This window comes from Phalangium opilio, unplaced genomic scaffold, assembly GCF_054372755.1.
Source record: "Phalangium opilio isolate 3A_F unplaced genomic scaffold, DU_Popi_V2 ptg000089l_1, whole genome shotgun sequence".
NCBI lineage: Eukaryota > Metazoa > Arthropoda > Arachnida > Opiliones > Phalangiidae > Phalangium > Phalangium opilio.
In genome coordinates this window covers 3651055-3671987 of record NW_028324194.1, presented here as the reverse complement: position 1 = coordinate 3671987, position 20933 = coordinate 3651055, and the positions used below count along the sequence as shown (strand labels likewise).

The 20933-nt window shown below is 39.5% G+C and overlaps 2 protein-coding genes across 9 annotated transcripts; both read left to right on the top strand.

Moving 5' to 3' along the window:
* Positions 1–96: 96 nt before the first annotated feature.
* Positions 97–18935, top strand: LOC149647047 (uncharacterized). 6 transcript variants are annotated; one of them, XM_089849926.1, is made up of 2 exons: positions 97–1513; positions 15896–18935. In XM_089849926.1, the coding sequence occupies exon 2, from the start codon at positions 16076–16078 to the stop codon at positions 18566–18568; it is 2493 nt and encodes an 830-aa protein (XP_089706052.1). In that variant the 5' UTR covers positions 97–1513; positions 15896–16075; the 3' UTR covers positions 18569–18935. The 6 variants fall into 6 exon arrangements, with proteins under 6 accessions (XP_089706052.1, XP_089706051.1, XP_089706050.1 ...); XM_089849925.1 differs by having other exon boundaries at positions 97–1521; XM_089849924.1 differs by having other exon boundaries at positions 97–1576.
* LOC149647048 (uncharacterized) lies at positions 10551–15003 on the top strand. 3 transcript variants are annotated; one of them, XM_089849933.1, is made up of 3 exons: positions 10551–11717; positions 12122–12427; positions 12547–15003. In XM_089849933.1, exon 3 carries the CDS (start codon positions 12823–12825, stop codon positions 14269–14271), a length of 1449 nt encoding a protein of 482 aa, XP_089706059.1. In that variant the 5' UTR covers positions 10551–11717; positions 12122–12427; positions 12547–12822; the 3' UTR covers positions 14272–15003. The 3 variants fall into 3 exon arrangements, with proteins under 3 accessions (XP_089706059.1, XP_089706060.1, XP_089706058.1); XM_089849934.1 differs by lacking the exon at positions 12122–12427; XM_089849932.1 differs by lacking the exon at positions 12122–12427 and having other exon boundaries at positions 10551–11894.
* Positions 18936–20933: the final 1998 nt, after the last annotated feature.

Below are 20933 nucleotides of genomic sequence, written 5' to 3'. Positions count from 1 at the left end.
CTTTTACATCGCAATGTGTTTCATGGTGACTGAATAGTGCCTGTGAAAATTTTGTGGTGCATCCCATCAAATAAATAAGAAACTACATCAAAGTTGATGTTCGGAATACTCTTAAATAAACAAGTAACTATTCAAGGTGTGCCTTTTCGAAGTTTCATCAAAAACAATTAAGTCTAAGTACGTTATTTTAATAAATTTGTAAATTATTACAAAAACGTTTTCCCTTTACGAATTTAGTTCAATGCTATTTTGTTTAATAATCGTTCTTATGATTAAGAAACTAACTGAAAAGGGTTGGGGGAAAGTATCATAATACCAGTTGCAGTTGGTAAAAAACAAAGATTTAGTGGAGAGATAATTTTAAATTATAATTAATTGTCAAGGAGGTCCAAGAAGAAAGAAGCTTCCTCACAGAGATCCTCTTTTTGTTCAATGACATTCTGAAGCTTCTTGCGTGGTGCTTGATCCTAGTTTTAGCGTTTGTCAACTTTTCTTGAAGATCCTATCATTTCTTATTTTGACAATAGACTTTATATTTTAATCGATTAATTTTTTAAATGCCTCGCCCAACAAGTTAGGATAACATTTAGAAAGGGCCAATGGCTTGGGAAAATGATACAGTCACTGGGCATCACCCCAAGGGTTTTTAACGACGTGTCCCTCTGCACTTTTACAAATCTTAGAAAATTGGTTCATGAGATCTTGGTTTTATAATCTATTGCTCCCTAAAAGTCAAGTTTTGGACAAGTAGAATGGGGTTGGGTTTTTAATCTTGGAAAACGCTTGTAAGTTCTGAATTTACAATTCTGACATAGGAAATTAATTTTAATTAAAAATCTATCGACTCTAAAAGCTTGAATCGTTTTTAATATAATATAATCCATTGTAACACACCTCTAATTAAATTTCTAGGACATTTGGGCCATTAGATCCAAAGATATTGTGCATTAAGTACTTAACTTACACTTATGACATTGGAAATAAATTTTTATTATCTAATTATCCTTTTTAGATTGTAACACGCCTCTCATTAAAATTTCAGGACATTTGGGCCAGTAAATCCAAAGATATGTTCAGTCTTAGCACTGAACCCATCATATTGACTTTGAAAATAATTTTTATAAAAAATATATCGACTCTAGAACCTTGAATCCGTTTTAGGATAATTAAACACGTCGAAACACACGTCTCATTAAAATTTCAGGTCATTTCGATCAATAGGACAGTGGCTCTGGCCATAAAACCAACCTCCTCCCATTGAACTTAATGTTAATTTTTCTGTGACATCGATTATTTTTCAAAAGTCGCGCTTATACACGTGAACTAAATTCTGTGATCGGGTTTCTGTAGCGCGAGCAGCTTGCGTCGTGGTGAGCATGATCGAGTGGGCTATGTCCTAGCATAGTTATGGATTCTCGACGCTTCATTTGCCATCTATGTGAAATCTGCTGCAATTATAAGTACGAAAAGGCAAAGTGTCCATAGAGAAATGAACGTTTTAATGATAACAAAGGTAACAAGGTAAAAGAATGTGAATTATAAGCAAAATTGTAGTCCGGACGAGATCCTGATGCAAGTAAATGATGAAAAGTATTTAAATCAATAACCATAACTTGAGTTACTAAAATATTGGTGTGAAGGGCCAAGGCCCTAAGCAGAAAGTATATCTGATGCTACAGCCAACTCCATCACGCTTTGGCTTTACCGCTATTAGAAGATCGTTTCAAACAGTTTTTTTGGAAATATTATAGCCCACTCGATCACGCGCAACACGACGTAAGCTGTTCGCTCTTTAGGAAGCTCATTCAAAGAATTCGATTTTCATGTAACGGCATGACTTTTGGAAAAAATTCGAAGGAACCCAAAATTAACATAAAGTTCTATGGGAGGAGGTAGGTGTTTTGGCCTCATCCTTTGTCTTATTGATCCAAGTGACTTGAAACTTTAACGAGACATGTGTTTCGACATTTTTTATTATTCTCAAAAGGATTCAAGCTTCTTAAGTGGGTAGTTTTTTATATACATAAAAGTCATTTTCCGAAGTCAAAATGATGGGTTCATTGCTAAGACTGAATATGTCTTCGGATCTACTGGTCCAAATGACCTGAAATTGTTATGAAAGGTGTGTAACAATCTATTCTGTTATACTAAAAGGGATTCGAGCATTTAGAATGAATAGGTTTTTAATAACAAATTTAACAATTAATTTCCAATGTAAATACTGTAAATTGAGTATTTAATCCACAATATCGTTGGATTTAATAGTCAAATGTCTTGAAATAGGCCTTTTCAAAAAGTCCCCTATACAAAATATGTAGCCGGGGGAAAAAGCAGAGATGGAAGGCATTTTTCCCTCCCTAATTTCTGCGCGCGCACCTGTGAAACGTCATTTTTAAAATCGCCTATTTCAATGGAAGGTGCTTTACTATATTATCTTTTTTATTAAAAGCATTCAAGCTTTTAGAGTATAGATTATCTTTATGCAAATGAATTTCCCCTGTCAAAATTGTCAATTCAGTACTTACAACGTTTTCCAAGATAAAAGATGCAACCCCATCCTCCTTAAGACCAAAACATGCGTATTAGAGTGTATTAGATTATAAAACCTAGACCTCTTCCACCAATATTCTAAGATTTGTAAACGTACAGAAGGGTTCATGCCGCGGAAACCCTTTTGGTGATGCACTGACTACGTGTCATTTCCCACGCCATTCTGTCCATAGTCAAACTGTTTCATCAACACCTGAGCAGTTGAATAACACGTATAATGAAGTCTTTCTTTTAGAAAGTTTGCACCGGAACGCCAACTCAGTCAGTCATTTACTCTGCTAGGTTATAGGCCTAGCTGTAGGCTTAATGTAGACCTTGCTGTAGGCCTACTCTTATCTTTTTAGCGCCTAGGGGGCGCTTAGTACTTTGCCCTAGTAGGAAGGAGGTTTGGGCGCGGGCGTATAAAAACCCCTTGAGTCATCACGTCAGTTAGTTAGTGTAGGAGTAACGCTAATACCTAATTGGAAGTATAGACAGTAGACCATCTATGTACTGTTAATGTCGCGCTCCACTTAAGCTTAGAACTTCTTAAGTTGCGGGTTAAAGTAAAGACCTTCCTTTTACTTTACGAATTATTATTATAAGTATTACGTCCGCGCGTTCGTTCCTCAGTTCGCGCTTCGTTTGTGGGCCTCGGCTAAGACACTGAATGGCTCTTCACACCCTGGTGAGTTGGCACCCTTGCTTCCCTTATATTCAAGAATCGGGACTCCCCTCTTTGTTAAGAGTGATCACTATTGATATATTAATATTATTTTCATTGGCTAAAACCCCTAACTCCCTAACCTTTTAAGTGTATTTAATTTCTATTTAATATCAATTAACTTGACATAATAAACAATTAATTTAAGCAATCTATACGATTCTTGTTATTTTTGCCTATCGATTACCTACTTTTTGGGGTAATCGGTTACAAGGTAAAAATAATTGGCGAGCTTGCCAGGACCCGTTTCTTGAGCCCCCATTGATACGTGTACCTTCCAGACACGTTTAGGCCTATCGTAGACCAATTTTATCTTTCCCGTTCCTCGTGAGTCATGCGGCGAGCGAGTGAATCTAGTTCATCGGATTCGGATGTAGGGGGTTTCCCTAATCCTTTTAATGTTCCTCAGTCTCGTAATAAACCGAAGTCAATCCATCTTAGGCGCATTGAGGCTTACGCGCGACGCAACGCTCAACGTATTTCATCTCAGTTAGCGCGAAGAGCGCAAAGCTCAGTTCCTTCTAGTTCTAGTTTAACACCCGGTACTTCAGCTATGTTCTCGGCTTCTTCGGGCACAATACCTAAGACAGTGGTTCCAAGTTCTTTACCATCTACTACTACTGGTATACATGTCCCTGCTAGTACAGTAAACCCCCTCTTGTCTTGTGCTGGAAGTAGACCTATGACTTTAAGTAACCCGACTAGCAGTGGTGTACAGGTTTTACCAACCGCACCTTCCCTTTTCCAAACTTCAACACCTATGTTTGGTCCCGGCGTTAACCGAGCTTCGCGTAACCCAACTGGAAGTAGTACACAGGGTTTGCCAACCGCGCCTCCGCTTTTTCAAACTTCAACCCCCATGTTTGGTCCCGGCATTAATCAAGCCAGTAGTAGGCCTATATCTTTTCCACGGTTTGGAGGATTTGGTACTAGTTGTTCTTTATCACAGGCTTCAGCCGCCTCGGTTTCATTTCCCGCGGGTTCCACACCTTCTGCACCCCCACAACCAAGTCTAGATGATAAAATTAGTCATTTAACGGACTTAATGAGCAGTTATTTTAGCGCTCTAAACCTTTCTAACACCCCCGGCAATGTGAACCCTAATCCACTTCCGGTTCCTACACCTTTCAATACGCGTCTTCCGACCCCCGAATTTAAGTTTAACGGTGAACGGGCGGAAGCTGCGGATTTTATGTTTCAGTTGGAAGGCTTTCAACGGTTATATTCATTACGCGATGCCGACATATTGCGGTTAATGCCAACTATGTTAATCGAGGGAGCTAGAGTGTGGTATCGGCAGGAACGAATGGACCTAGAGACTAGTTTAGATCGATTTAAGACTCAATTTAGGAATTACTTTATGCCCCTATTGAAGGAGAGGGATCTCCGCATGGAAATAAATTTAGCCAAGCAAAGAGCTAACGAAACTGTGGTAGCTTATTTTGAGAGAATTCAAAATATGAATTTCTCCTTGCGCGAACCCCTTCCGGAAGCAGAATTACTGCCAATTTTAGAGGAAAATATCCATCCTAGTCTTAGCGTATACTTATGTCAAAGGTTTACCTCTTTGTCGGAATTATTGTTATATGCGCAGAAAGTAGAACGTAGAGTCATGAAAAGCGGGAAAGGAGGCAGTAGTTCCGTTTCAAGTAGTCGCTCTTCCCAATCGAGAGATAATCCCATTCTGGATAAACCCCTCTCCCCTTGTCCTGAGCCCAAGGTCAACTCTCCCAAGTTAATTTGTCGAGAGTGTAACCAACCTGGACATATAAGACCTAATTGTCCCGATAGAAAGTTTGGGCCTAGTAGGTCTGAGGGACGTGGCCCTACACAAAGCAAACGGTTTAAGAAATCGGGAAACCAATAAGCAGGAAGGAACGACGAGGGCGCCCTTCTTGCAAATTTATATTCCCTCCAGCCGCCCATATTTTAGCCTCCGCTTCCTCTAGTCAATCTAATATTAAAAGTTTATCTTTCGCTTTACCCCTTCGAATTCCTACTCCCGATAACCATATTTTGAAATTCGCACGAGTTGATCAGGGAGCTGAAATTAGCGTTATATCTACCAGAACGTATTTAGAAATAGTAACCGATACATTAGAGCAGGATCCTGATACTTTTACTCGGCATACAGAGGAGTGTATTTTCATGCCTAATGGACATTATTTTTTCACTAAGGGTACGATAGATTTCGCGTTTACCATTTGTGGGACTACATTTAAACATGAATTTCACATTGTCCCGGATCTATTTTGTGATATAATTCTAGGAGCTGACTTTTTGCTAGTGAATAAGGCTAACATAGACTTCCCAACCCTGGTTATTACCTTAAATAACGCCCCTTACACGTTATTACCTGCCCCTCCGATCGTTATTGGTACCACCGATTTGGGAGGGTCACAGCAAGAATTAAGTCAATCTGTAGAGGGAAGCACTATGACCCCTTGTCAATTCCAAGAGTTAAGCCAATTATTAGCAAAATTTCCTTCCATTACCTCTACCACCGTTGGACGTACTTACATCACAGAACACTTAATAGATACGGGAGATGCGAAACCTATTCGAACGTTCGCCTATCGTTGCTCGGATTCTAAGCGTGCTATCATTAAGGAGCATATTGATAAGATGCTACAAGCAGGAATAGTTCGCCCGTCACGAAGTCCCTGGTCTTCTGGAATTTGTTTGGTTACGAAACGGGAAGGAGGATGGAGGTTTTGTGTGGACTACCGACCCCTTAATAAGGTCACCAAACCGGACCCCTATCCTTTACCTCAGATAGAAGAAATACTATTAGGATTAAATAAACCGAAATTTATAACTACGCTAGATCTAAAAAGCGGGTATTTTCAGGTCCCAATGGCGACAGACAGTATCCCTAAAACTGCTTTCTCCTCTCCCTTTGGTAAATTTGAATTTCTCGTGATGCCTTTCGGATTATGTAATGCGCCCACGACATTCCAGAAGCTCATGGACGAACTATTTAGGGAACGGAATCACTTTACCTTATTTGTGTACTTAGATGACCTGATAGTTGCCTCGCGTACATGGAAGGAACATGCAAGGGCCTTAGAGTATGTCTTCCGGAAACTAAAACAGGCGGGACTAACCTTAAATCTAACTAAATGTCATTTTGCAAAACCGTCCACTCGTATCTTGGGTCATATAGTTGATAGCAGGGGAATACACATTGACCCTGATAAAACGCTGGTAATTAAACACTTTCCTCGACCAACGGATGTCAAATCCTTATCTAGGTTTTTAGGCTTCACTGGCTGGCATAGCCGATTTATAGCCAGGTATGCAGAACTAGCCGCCCCTTTATATAGGCTTAAACGTAAAAATGTAGAATGGTACTGGTCAGGAGAATGTGAGGATGCCTATGTTAAGCTCAAACAGGCCATAATATTAGCTAATGAAAACCCTGTTTACCACTTCGACCCTGATAAGCCTATATTTCTAACGACGGATGCCAGTAAAATAGGATTAGGCGCTATGATTAGTCAAAAGGAAGGAAAACTGGAGTATCCGATTGTTTACGCATCCACCTTGTTAAACGCTGCTGAGAAAAATTATTCAACCTACGAGCAAGAATGTTTAGGCATATATTGGGCCATTAATCGATTTCGCCATTTCCTTGATGGTAAGGAATTTACTGTGATCACCGATCATAAGGCATTGCAGTGGCTCTACACTCGTAAAGAACCCTCAGCTAGAGTATTGCGTTGGATAATGTATTTACAATCATATAAGTTTAAAATCGAGTACAGAAAGGGCGTCGAGAATGTCGTTGCGGACGCTCTACCTAGGGATATTCCAGCTTCCGGGTACACCCTAGGGGCTGTTCTGCGACAAAGACCCCCGCCTGTTCACGTCCTGCCGCCTCCAGTACCTCCAGTACTGGCCGCTTTTACTTTGGACGACGTACGTCGGGAACAAATTCAAGATCCAACAATTGGTGCGCTAAGAACGCAATTGGGAGAAGACCAAGACCATCACCCTCTCTTTGAGATTCTGGATGGTATCGTGTATCGCAAGCGGTATGGCACACAACCTCGAAAGATCTATCTACCTAGTAGCTTACGACCCCAAGCCCTACATCTATACCACACCCATTTAACTGCTGGTCATCGGGGACGGGATAATACCGATGCCCGAATAAGATTTCGTTTTTATTGGCCTACTTTGCGTAAGGATGTGTCCCTATTTGTAGCAACCTGTTTACCGTGTCAACAGTATAAAGGGAGAAATAGAAAGACTCCAGGATTAATGCACTCCACCATAGTTGAAAGTCCTTGGGACTTAGTGGGAGTGGACTTAATGGGACCCTTACCTTTAAGCACTGCCCGTAATCGGTATATCTTGGTCTATGTTGATTATTACACCCGTTATGTCCAATTTACACCGTTACGTACCATTACCGCAGAGGCAGTGAGTAGCACTTTGAAAACATTAATCCTTCGCTGGGGCGCTCCAAAAGCAATACTATCTGATAACGGGACTCAGTTTGTCTCTAGGGTATGGAAGGAAACGTGCGAACTTTTTAAAATTAGATGCACCTACACCACACCTTACCATCCCCAAACCAACGCCACTGAGCGCGTAAATAAATCTATTGGCATACTATTGGGAATCCATGTAGGTAACGAACATAGGAATTGGGACCGTACCTTAGATTTGTTGGAGTTTTCGTTGAATACTAGCCCCCATGAGACCACAGGTCGTACTCCTTTTTATCTTAATCACGGAAGAGAAGCCCGCCTACCGTGGGACCTTCCTCTAGAACCTTTTATACCTCGGGATATTGATATGGTTCCGACCGCATTAGAGGATCGTATAGATCAATTTAAAAGGGAGATCCGACTAGCTAGAACCCATATTGAACGAATGCAGGCAAAACAACGTAAATATTATAATCTCCGAAGAGAGGATTGGGAATTGGAGGACGGTATGTTGGTCTGGAAGGAAACTCATCCACTTTCCCATGGTGCTACATATTTTTCCGCCAAGCTAGCCCCGAAATGGGAAGGACCCTATGTAGTCGTCAGAAAAATTGACGAATTACGATATGAAATCCAGGACATCGCCACAGGTCAACGTTCCTTGCAGAATATCGCTCATCTGAAACTATACCGTACTTCGGATAGATTTCAACTTCCCCAGGAACGAAACCCAGAACCATCTCCAAGAAGGTCGACACCGCATAGCGACTCTGAAGATAATCCACCAACGGCACCACTATCCCCTCAACCAGGTCCAAGTACTGCTCCCCAGTACGTTCCTCCATCTCCTAGGACTAGTTTGCCTCGAACACCAAAACATGGACGCGTTGATAGTACTTCCTCTTCAAGTGCTGATAGTTCGGATGATGCTGTTTCTTCGCCACCGTTGCAAGCAACTCTCTCTCAACAGTACCCGTTTCTAACTCCCGAAACGTTGATGCCCTTCAACATGGGATTTGTACGAGAAGTTGTTTTCCGTCGCAAGGTATTGCCCAACGGACCAGATCGAGATACATATTACCATGCTCCTGCGCCGCATCACCAGAAATTGCGCTCTCGATATGATGCTCATGTGTATCTGCATAATCATCCGATGCCACCGTTAACACAGGACCATTTTGATTTTAGTCGCCAACTTATTTATGCCCCTCCTTGGGAGATTTCACGAATGGCACGCCACTAATATATTTTAATTCTTCTAGACACCACTGGCTGAATTCCAAATCTCTGTGGAAGGCCGACCACAAAGAACTTTCCCATTATCAGTGATGGTTGCCGCTCCGGTGAACATCATCACTTCTGGCCTCCACTCTTACATATCTCAAGATAGCTCACTCTCTTTAGCTATCCCACGTGCCATGTTAGACGATGTACATGTCGCTTGGCCCTTACTACCATCATCTAATATCCTTGGTGTCTTGCCATCTATCACCATGCACTTTCGGAATAAACCATTGATTTTTCAAGCCGTCGTAATTATGGATACTAAACCCTTTTGTATTATTAACCAGGATTCCCTGAGGCAAAACGGCTGGCAGTATTGTGCTTGTCTGGCTTGCCGTGGGGACTTGATATCATTCACCGAACACCATTGTCCTAAGGCCGCAACTATCGAGGATGGGGATGTTCTACAACTTTTTCCCGATGACCAAGATCTCGTTGACCGTCAGTTGGAGTGTTCTCCGACCCTGCCACCTTCGTCTGGCAGTGATTCCGTCGAATTACCTCGGCGTTTCTCGGAGCTTCGACACCCTCGCCACATGTCACCATCGGCAACAACCACCCAATCGGCGCCAGCAACATTGTCCTCAGCGACTGCTCTGGTGTCCAATCAACCTCGACCAACGTCTGACATCCCACCAGATGATCCTTCGGCACAACCACTACTTCCAACCCCGTCTGTCCCGCCGTCCTCCGATTATTTACGGGTTCCGCGGGTTGGTCGTCCAATCCGTGGCCTCGTTTGTCATCGCTGTGGCTGTCACCATCACGTACGGGACTGCCCATATCGGAGAACGATTGATCGCAAGAACATTTTTCTACCATCGTCCCGTTCCTATTTTCATTACCCGTATTAAGTACCTTAACAGGGGAGCTTCGTTTTTTTCGTGTGGGGGAATGCACCGGAACGCCAACTCAGTCAGTCATTTACTCTGCTAGGTTATAGGCCTAGCTGTAGGCTTAATGTAGACCTTGCTGTAGGCCTACTCTTATCTTTTTAGCGCCTAGGGGGCGCTTAGTACTTTGCCCTAGTAGGAAGGAGGTTTGGGCGCGGGCGTATAAAAACCCCTTGAGTCATCACGTCAGTTAGTTAGTGTAGGAGTAACGCTAATACCTAATTGGAAGTATAGACAGTAGACCATCTATGTACTGTTAATGTCGCGCTCCACTTAAGCTTAGAACTTCTTAAGTTGCGGGTTAAAGTAAAGACCTTCCTTTTACTTTACGAATTATTATTATAAGTATTACGTCCGCGCGTTCGTTCCTCAGTTCGCGCTTCGTTTGTGGGCCTCGGCTAAGACACTGAATGGCTCTTCACACCCTGGTGAGTTGGCACCCTTGCTTCCCTTATATTCAAGAATCGGGACTCCCCTCTTTGTTAAGAGTGATCACTATTGATATATTAATATTATTTTCATTGGCTAAAACCCCTAACTCCCTAACCTTTTAAGTGTATTTAATTTCTATTTAATATCAATTAACTTGACATAATAAACAATTAATTTAAGCAATCTATACGATTCTTGTTATTTTTGCCTATCGATTACCTACTTTTTGGGGTAATCGGTTACAAGTTTAGCACTAGCAGATGATACTGATAAAAAATTAATGCACTAAAATGTAAAGTCTACTACACAAAAAGCTTCAGAATGGCATCGAACAAGCAGAGGACTGCTGCGAGGAAGCTTCTTGGTCCTCCTTGACAACTAAGTATAGTTTAAAACTATACCTCCACTAAATCTTGGGTTTTTTACCAACAGTAACTGGCATTATGATACTTTACCACAATGTCTTTCAGTTAGTTTCTTAATCATGCTCCTTTGTTTTTTTAAAATATTTTCAATAATTTCTTTTTGAACTAAACTTTCCTTTACATGGGAAAGTTTACTTGGTAGAAATCCAAGGGTTCTTCTGAACTTCCCTATAATAGGTGTGTTTCAGGCTTTAGGGCCTATAATTTTGTTTAATTATAAGATTTTCAGTGGCATGTGTAAGCAATATGGTTAATCTAGGAAAGGGGGTGAAAGTAGTAAATTTTTCATTTTGACAAAGCTAATTAATTTTGAAATTTAACAATATTTTGATAGAATATATTGTAATTGGAACACACCTATCACGAAAGTTTCATTACATTTGGGCCATTAGATATTGTGGATTGAATACTCAACTTAAAACTTTGACATAGGAAATTAGTTTTTATTAAAAAAAAACTATTCATTCTAAAAGCTTGAATCTTTTTTAGTATAATAGAACAGATTGTAACACACCTCTTATTAAAATTTCAGGACACTTGGACCAGTAGATTCGAAGAAATATTCAGTCTTAGCACTGACCCCATCATTTTGACTTTGAAAAATATTTTTTATAAAAAAACTATCCACTCTAGAAGCTTGAATCCTTTTAATAATAATAAAACGCGTCTAAACACACGTTTTATTAAAATATCAGGCCATTTGGGTCTATAGGACAAACGCTCTGACCAAAAAAACCTACCTCCTCCCGTAGAACTTATGTTAATCATGGGTTCCTTTGAATTTTTTTTTAAAAATCTCCCTTATACATGTAAATCGAATTCTTTGAATGGGCTTCTATGGCGCGAGCAGCTTGCGTCGTGTTGCGCGTGATCGAGCGGGCTATGCTCTATCACCCATTACCCTGGCCTGGGCCCGATTCCTTAATCCGGCCCTGTACTTGACATAATTTTAGGCAGACGATTCTTCTCAACCAAGTTATTTGGCAGGATGGTACACGCCTTTTTGGCTTTGACACTATGTTCTAGTTAGGTTAAATCCGTTCGTAAAGCATACAGTGGTCGGTAACATGAAATAATCAGTAATTTTTACTGCAGTTAAAATTTTAGGTTTTGCTACTTCAGTAGTACATTTTTGTGATGTTTGCTAAGCTATAGCGTCTTTCACTTTGTAAAAATGAATGAATATTTAAATCGTTGTGTTTTTAGTTAAAATCTATCCTGTACAATTCTATTAATACTTATTTTCCATTATATAAATATAACATAATTTCCAAGTATAGAAACGCGTGGCAAATAAATGCATGCTTAGGTTGAGGGTAGAATCTCCACTGTCGTCTTGACACCGAACGCAGAAGGTCGAATTAATCTCTCATCATCACTCTTTTACTGTCATAGCTAGTTTTATTGGTCCTCGTTGTTTGCCTATTGTCGGTCCTCGATATCAGAGCGAGATGCGCAATGCGGATTCAAGTTATTTGAATATTTCAGTATTTAATTCTGGCAATCATCGTATTGAAATATTATTCATATATCTCTATTAAAATGGATATTGAGACTTATAAAAGAACAGCAAAATCATTAACTTTCCAAAAATTATCCCTTTAATCTACGTAAATTTGAGCACGAAGCTAAAAGCTCAAGTGGAATCGAGGGTATCACCTTTTAAAATTGAAAATTTCCATAAAATAATGGATATTTTTGGTAAGTTTTCTTAATGATTTTGAGGTTCTTTATTATTTTAAATTGATTAAAAAAGGGCCTCTTTATCTCATCCTCCGTCTTATGGAATTCATTAAAATGTTTCTCTTTTCATTTATTAGTGCTCGAAGTGAATGCGAAGAGCCCGAGATACGGAAAACCTTACTCAATCGAAGTTTAAATCGACAGACGAAGGGTGGCGTGAAAATTAAAACGACCATGTATTATAAACGTCTTGGAAAATATTGATGATAAAACTTTTAACGCAGTATGAAGAGCCTTTTCTCGGCCTATTATTATTATTTCATAGGAAATCGTCGTAGAATGCATATTAATAGCACGAAATAGAAAAACCTTTGCCCGACGCCCATAGGTCAGACAGAAAATTTGTTCTAAAAATGGATAAAATAAGGAGAGACGCGGAATATCGCGAACGAGAAGCACTTGAATCTATGAAAATTAAGTTGTTTGAAAAAGAAATTGAACGTCTTACAAAATTAATTGATGAAGCTGACGAAAAAGCCCATAAGCGTCGAAGAACTTTAATCACAAATGATTGTACACCTTCCTGTGGCGATGCAACGACGAACAATCACGGAAAGGACAAACAGCAACTTCGAACTCTAATACGAGGGAGAAAGAGAAGAGGTCCGCGTTGTTGCGAACTAGAAAACGATCAACAAAGGGAGATAACAAAATTAAAACATCAACGTTTAATTGCCGCTTTGAAAAAGATTGTTAACGACTCTGCTCGCCGAATAGAAATACAAAGTGTCTCATCTGATATAGGTATTACATCGGAAAATATACCTCATTTACAGACCATTGTGAAAACTTTCACTCGCGAAGAGGACACCACAAAAACACAGGCTTCTAAACCTACTACTGCTGAAGCATTTGCAGTCGAAAGTGGCACTAGCAAAGAAGCCATGACAAAAGCATGTGAATGCAAAGAGGTTTCACAGAATAGTCGCGCTGCCGAAGAACCTGTGCCAGAAGCGGGCCAATGCAAAGAGGTTAGGCCCAAGTGTTGCCCTCACAAAGAAAAGGCACCAAAAGCCAAATGCAAAGAGGTTAGGCCGAGAGGTCGACCTCGCAAAGAAACAGAACAAAAAGGTAGCGAAAGCAAGAAGGTCACCCGACGAGGTTGCCCTAGCAATGAAACCATTCCAAAAGCTAAAGAAAGCAAAAAGGTCACTAAACGAGTTTCCCCTAGGAATGTCACAAAAGCAAAAGCTGCAAAATGCAAAAAAGTCACGTGGCTAATTGACGCTAGAAAGAAGGGGAAAAGGCTAAAAAACGGTCGTGTAAACTCAAATTTGTGGCGGAAAAAACTTGCTAAAAGGCTAAGAAACAGAGTAACAAGGGCAGCAGACTGGGAATATTGCGAACGAGAGGCACTTAGATCAAAGGCCAGGCTTCAATTTACTAAGGAAATGAAACGTATTGCAATAATGCTCGATGAAGCTGATGAAAAGGCCGATCACGAAGAAGAAAATGCTAATTTTCAAAACTCTTTAGTTGAACATTTTGAATTTCCTACTCAAAAGCCTCCTGTGACAGAATTTCCAAATCCTACAGTAAATGGGGTTCAAAACCCAATCGTTATTGAAATTCAGGATGGTCAATTTCAAAACTTTCCTTCGTTGAATATTAGCGAAGAAAGTACATTTTTACAAAGCGGTGGGATTGGTCCTGCAAATATTGAAGCTGAACTACCGTTGAAAAGCCTGCAGGCCAATGTATCAGCATTTCAAAGCTCCACTGAGTATCAGTGTGGGATTGATTTTGAATTTGTAACGAAACAGCTTGCACCATCAGATGATGACGCAATTTTACAAAATTGAAACGATTCTATTATTGCTTTTCAAGTTAACACACAGCCAGCTTCAGATTACGATGCAGGTTTTGCGCAGTTGTCGAATATAGATGAAACGCCATTTTTACATAACTCCAACGATTTGATTAGTGCTTACATTCAAATAAAAGCGAAACCCGAATCGAATGATGACGCGAGTACGTCATATTTACAAAGTTCAAACGAATCGATAGATGCTTTTCAAATTAAAACGGAATCCCCGTCGGATAACGACCCTATTTGCGAACAGTTGTGGAATAGATACGAAACTATTCCATTATCGCAAGACTCGAGCGATTTGATTAGTGGTTACATTGAAATCAAAACAGAACCCGAATCGAATGATGGCAAGTTGCAAAGTTCAAATGATGTGACTAACGCATACACCGTCGAATGACTAGTAGTGCATTATGTTCCAATACTATTTATTATTTGTTCATGCAACTCGTTTATTGCCAGAACCATACAATAAAAATACACAAGATGATTTATTATCCATTTAGAGTAGTGCTGTTATTTCCTTTGTTTTCATTTGATGTTTTTCAAATTCAATAACTTCCCTCATTCTTGCGTCACTTCAAAATAGAAGCTGTCACTAATTATTTGGACCCTTCGAAGTATATTACATATTTACATTTCAAGATAATTGTTTAAATCTTGGTATGAACTAGAATCGAATTGTACGTATATGGAGATCAATAAAACGTTACTGAACTACAAATTGTGGTGAATAGTTAAAAACTAGCTTAAATGAATGTAATATAATTTTACTGTGCATTGGCGATACGTGTTAGAGAAATTTTGGCGCTCCTGACTTGTGGTGCAATTCACTGTTTTAAAGCTGTGGATAACTTCGAGGCTCTTACCATTTAAGCATTATCTCTACCTTTACCTTGATATAAAAGCTTATCTGATCATTAGTTACGTAAGAAATACAGTGGTTAATGTTAACTATATCCGCAACTTCTAATAATGTTTCAATGTTTAACAATCAGTAATTTTAACTGGAGTTGAAGTTGGGCTGTCGATACTAAGGTGCGTGGTTCAAATGTCGGCAGGGAAAAAAATTAGAAGGGAATTTATTCGCTAAATTATAATTAAAATTCCACCTGTGAACTAAAACGGAAAACATTCTCTCCTTATGTTTAAAAATGACGATCGAAAAGTTTGGTACTGCCAAAGCCGGGAATGTATGGGTATTTAAGTTACTTTTGGCAATCATCATAATAAAATAGTTGTTAAAATATTCCAATATCTCTTTAAAAGTGGATATTGAGACTTCTAAAGGAACTGTATAATCGTGATGAAAACTTATTAGGTAAATATCCCTTAATTTTATATAAATTCACAAATTTTCAAAAGTTGACGCGTTACACCTAATGCTCAATTGCATACACAACGCGTGTATTTTTATTAGTTCTTGTAATTAGCGTGGAATCGTGGATGTCAACTTTTGAAACTGAAAATTTGTATAAAATAATGGATATTTTTGGAAAGTTTTCTTAGTGACTTTGAAATTATTCCATTGTTTTAAATCGATTAAGAAAATGGCCGAATTATCTGAGCCTTCATCTTTAGGAATTCATTAAACCATTTTTCTTTTCTTTTATTAGTGCTCGAAGTGAACGCGAAGAACCCGAGATACGGAAAGGCTAGCTCAACCGAAGTTGAAAGGAAGGCGTGAATATTAGAACAACGAGATCTTATAAACGTTTCGGAAAATATTCTTCGTCTATTATTTCATATGAAATCGTCGAAAGAAAAAAATTTAACACGAAAAGCACACTAGCAAAATGCCGTTAGTAGAAAAACGTTTGAGTGACGCCGATGCGCCCGGAATTATTATACAAAGTGTCTCAACTGATCTCGGTATTACAATGGAAAATGCGACTTCTAAACAGGATACACCCGCACTTGGCGCAATGGAAAGTGACACTAGTGAAATATCTATACCAAAAGCAAGCGAATGCGAAGGTGTTCCAGAGAAAAGTGGCATGGAGGAGGAAACAATACCAGAAATTAAGCCGAGAGGTCGCGGTCGCCCTCGCAAAGAAAGAAAGCCGAGTCGTCGGGGTCGCCCTCGCAAAGACGGCAAGCCGAGAGATTTCTCTCTCAAAGAAACAATACCACAAGCTACGAAATGCGAAGGGGTCAACCGCAGGGGTCGCCCTCGCAAAAACACGTTAATCAAAACTATCACCGAGAAATGTTTGCCAGATACGCGACTTTCCCGATTAACACGAGAAATGAAGAGGAGAACTCCGGGTGGTTGCGAACTAGAAATCGCTCAACCATTTGATTTGTCCAATCTAAAACGTCAACGTTTTACTGAGACCGATACTCTCGGACAAACTGTCTCATCTGATTTCGGTATTTCATCGGAAAATGTAGCTCCTAAACAGGGCACTGTGGAAGAGGACACATCAAAAATACAGGCTGCATCCGAACCTTTTGCCATCGGAAATGTACAACTTGGAAATGACACTAGCAAAAAAACCATAACTCTCGGACTTGTAATGCAAAGTGTCTCATCTGATCTCGGTATTGCATCGGAAAACATAGTTTCTCAACAGACCATTGTGAAAACTTTCACTCACGAAGAGGACACAACAAAAACCCAGGCTTCGAAACCTACTTCACCCGATTCTTTTGCAGTCGAAACTGTCCAACTGGAAAATGGCATTAGCAAAAAACCCATAACAAAAGAAAGCGAATGCAAAAATTTACCACAGAATTGTTTCACTCTTGAAGAAATCGTACCCAAAGCGGACAAATACAAAGAGGCCACGCTGAAAGGTCGCCCTCGCAAAGAAAAAGCACCAAAAGCTAGCAAATGCAAAGAGGTTAGGCCGAGAGGTCGCCCTCGCAATGAAACAGTACCAAAAAGTAGCGAAAGCAAGAAGGTTGGTTCGAGGGGTCGACCTCGCAAAGATACAATATCAAAAGCTAGTGAAAACAAAAAGGTCACTCGACAAGTTTGCCTTAGCAATGCAACCATTAAAAAATCAAAGCCAAGCAAAGAAGCCAAGCCAAGAGGTCGCATTCGGAAAGAAAATATACCGAAAGCGGGTCAAAGCAAAAACGTAGCACCGCTAACTCACTCCAGGAAGAAGTTAAAACACAAAGTGTATAGTAAATACATCAATTATGAACGGAAAAAAATTGCTAGGAGGCTAAAAATGGCCGAACAACGGAGAAACCCCGAATATTGCGCACGAGAAAGACTTAGAGAGAAGGAAAGGTATGAATTGAAAAAAGATTTGGAACGACTCGCAAAATTATTTGATGAAGCTGATGAAAAAGCCGAAAATGTTCATAGAACACCAATGACAAGTGATTGTACCGCTGCTCCTGACAATGCATCGCAAAACCTAAATCCCGACAAATCCACTCGAGCATCTAGGAAGAAGGTAAAAATACCCATTGTGATCCATTACAGACCAAAACCGAAATATAGAAGAAAAGTTAAACCTTCTATAAAACAATGCAAAAAATGCGGATTGATTAAATCAAATCACGGTATATACTGTTTGGTATGCCAGAAACAATTGGAAAATCCAACTGAAAACCCTCATACGAAAGAAACTCCTAATCCTGTCAATCGTAGAAAAGCGAAACCAAGAAAAAAAGTTAAACCTTCTAAGAAAAAATGCTTAAAATGTGGATTGATTAAATCAAATTCTGATACACACTGTGTGGTATGTCAGAGACAATTTGACAATCCTACTGAAAACCCACCGACGACAGAATTTACAGGTCCTACCCTCAATCGTTTTGAAAGTACACCTAGTCAGATTGGAAAACCATACTTCCTTGTTGAATGTCAAAACAATTCCATCATTGATGATTATGCAATTTTCCCATTTTTACGAAGTTCAAACGGTACGATTTGTTCTGATCAAATAAAAACGCAATCCCAGTTGGATTACGATGCCAGTTATGCACAGTTGTGCAATAAAGATGAAGCGCCATTTTTACAAAACTCCAGCGATTTGATTAGTGCCTTCATTCAAATCAAACCAAAACCCGAATCGAATGATGACGCGATAACGTCATATTTACTAAGTTCAAACGAAGCGATTGATGCTATTCAAATTAAAACCGAACCCCCGCCGGAAAACGACCCTATTTGTGCACAGTTGTGGAATAGATACGAAACAGTGCCATTATCGCAAGACTCGAGCGAGTTGATTAGTGCTTACATCAAAGTTAAAACAGAACCCGAATCGAATGATGCCGAGTTGCAATGTGCAATGGATTTGGCCAACGCAACCACCGTTGGATGACTATGAGATTAGTGGAGCATTTTTTGAAATTTCAAGTGGTCCTATAAGTAAATTTAATGCGCAATATAACTACTATAAAGTTGCATCTTAAGATTTTCTTTTATGAAAATGTCAGCCCTGTTCGGTCAAATTGTTTATTGCCAATACTATTCCATAAAAAACCAGTTGATAAATTCTCAACTTTGGATGGTGCTGTTATGTCCTTTGTTTTTATGCCATGGTTTTCATATTCTAGGAACTTTAAATTAGAAGCTATCTCTAATTATTTGAGCCTTTGAAGTACATTGCGGTATATTTAAATTTGCCGAGATTTGTATAAGTTTCAAAATAATTGTATGTGTTGCTCAATAAAACTTTAAACAACTATGATGAGACGTTTCAGATAATTTATTCTCTTTTACATCGTAATGTGTTCTGCATGGTGACTGAATAGTGCCTATGAAAATTTGGGTGGTCCATCACATCAAATAACTAAGAAACTACATCGAAGTTAGGGATAGTAATACTTAACATAGTTACTTAACATGTAACTATTCAGGGTCTGCCTTTTCCAAGTTTCATCAATAACAATTAAGTCTAGGTATGTTATTTTAATTAATTTGTAAATTATGGGAAAGGGTTTTTCGCTATTCAAAGTCAGTTTAAGATGTTTTCAAGTTCAATGCTATTTTGTTTAATTTTCGTTCTTGTTGAGAAACAAGGGGGCCTGCCTTGTGCGTGCTAACAAGATAATTAAAAGTTGATAAATTACTCTTTCATTAGGTTAAATTTTTTCAATTCAAAATACGTTAAGTTCCAATAATTTCGTAAAGTGATACTGTAATCAAATCAAGTGACGCTTATGATGATAATGTTTTGACGTTGTAAATTTTTAATAAAACTCGTCGAAACACACTTTTTTATTTAAATTGCAGGTCATTTGGGACAAGAAGCCAGAGGATACGGCCAAAAAAACAAACTGCCTAACCCATTTTTTGAACCCCGTTTTCAGAATCATAGAAATTCGCAAATTGAAGCCTGATCGAGTGGGTTATACATTAGAAGATGATATATGAAACGTTTTAGACTGATTTATTTTCTTGTAAAATAGTCTGACTACTATTCCTCCCCTACCGCACTCCCGCGTGACGCCATGCGGCCGAGAATATTTTGGTCTTTCCTTTTACTAATTAAGCAAAATGTTCATAAAAGTAGTATAGAGCCGCACTTCCTACCTCCGTAGGTGTAGAATGTAGAGTGTAGGTGTAGAATTTCAAGGTCACCCTCTGCCACGCCCACCTGGAAAACTCGCGCGCGCCCCCTCGCGGGAAAACTCGCGCGCGCCCCCTGGCGGCTGCGCCCCCTCGCGGGAAAACTCGCGCGCCCCCTCGCGGGAAAACATTGCGCGGGAATCTGGCAGTCCTGTCTACAACTGTATCTGTGACGTCATTGGCGGGAAAATCTACAACTGTATCTATGACGTCATTGGCGGGAAAACACCGTGCGCCGCCTATTGGGAAACTCCTCCCTTCTACAACTGTATCTGTGACGTCATTTGAAGAATTGTATTTGTGACGTCATTGATAAGAGACGAGAATGGATAGCTTTAAACGTACATTGCCAAGGGTTAATGTCTGTTGGAAGTTGCGCAATCCATTGTAATTTTTAGTTTGACTCAAAATTTCAACCTTTTTTCAAGGAGTTTATTTTGATTATGGTATTGTTTTTAATGGTAATTAAAAGGTCCACGTAAAAGCGTAATTAATATATAAGAAAATCATCTTAGACGTAATAGTAGAAAGCGTAATTAACCTCTGAAAATCAAAGTGTTACTGGTGTGTTAGCGTCTATTTGTAAGCCTTGGTTAAATTCTGCCTATAATAATCCAACAATTGTGACGTCATTCGAAGAGTTGTTGTATCGCGTAACGTATATTAAGGGGTGGCGGTAGTATAGACGAGAATGGAATCTTTAAACGTGCATTGCCAAGGCTTAAATCTTCTACAATTGTAACTGTGACGTCATTGATAAGAGATGATACGGGTGTAGAGTTATACTTACAAAAGGAACAAAGATTTGTCAGCCCAAATGGAATCAAATACCAGTACTTAGTTTCAAAATACAATCACAGAAAAGTAAGCGTGTGTAAATACTCACCTTTTAAATCTGGCATATTCAAAGCAATTCACGTCTAATTTTCTATTAGAATGGTACTAAAGCCAAGGTGGAGGCCGAGGCTACCCCGTTTACAGGTCAACACCAAATGCCAGGACTCGTCCTAACGTGTCTAAACCTAACCGCTTAGATCCATTAACGGCTGAAGAAAGTCGCAGAGACCCTTGTAAATCTTTGATAGATAAACTACAGTCAGTCAGAGTTGCGGGTG

Excerpts from the sequence above, each read along its gene's own strand:
- LOC149647048 (XM_089849934.1), top strand. The coding sequence starts at position 12,823 with ATGGATAAAATAAGGAGAGACGCGGAATATCGCGAACGAGAAGCACTT.
- LOC149647047 (XM_089849926.1), top strand. The coding sequence starts at position 16,076 with ATGCCGTTAGTAGAAAAACGTTTGAGTGACGCCGATGCGCCCGGAATT.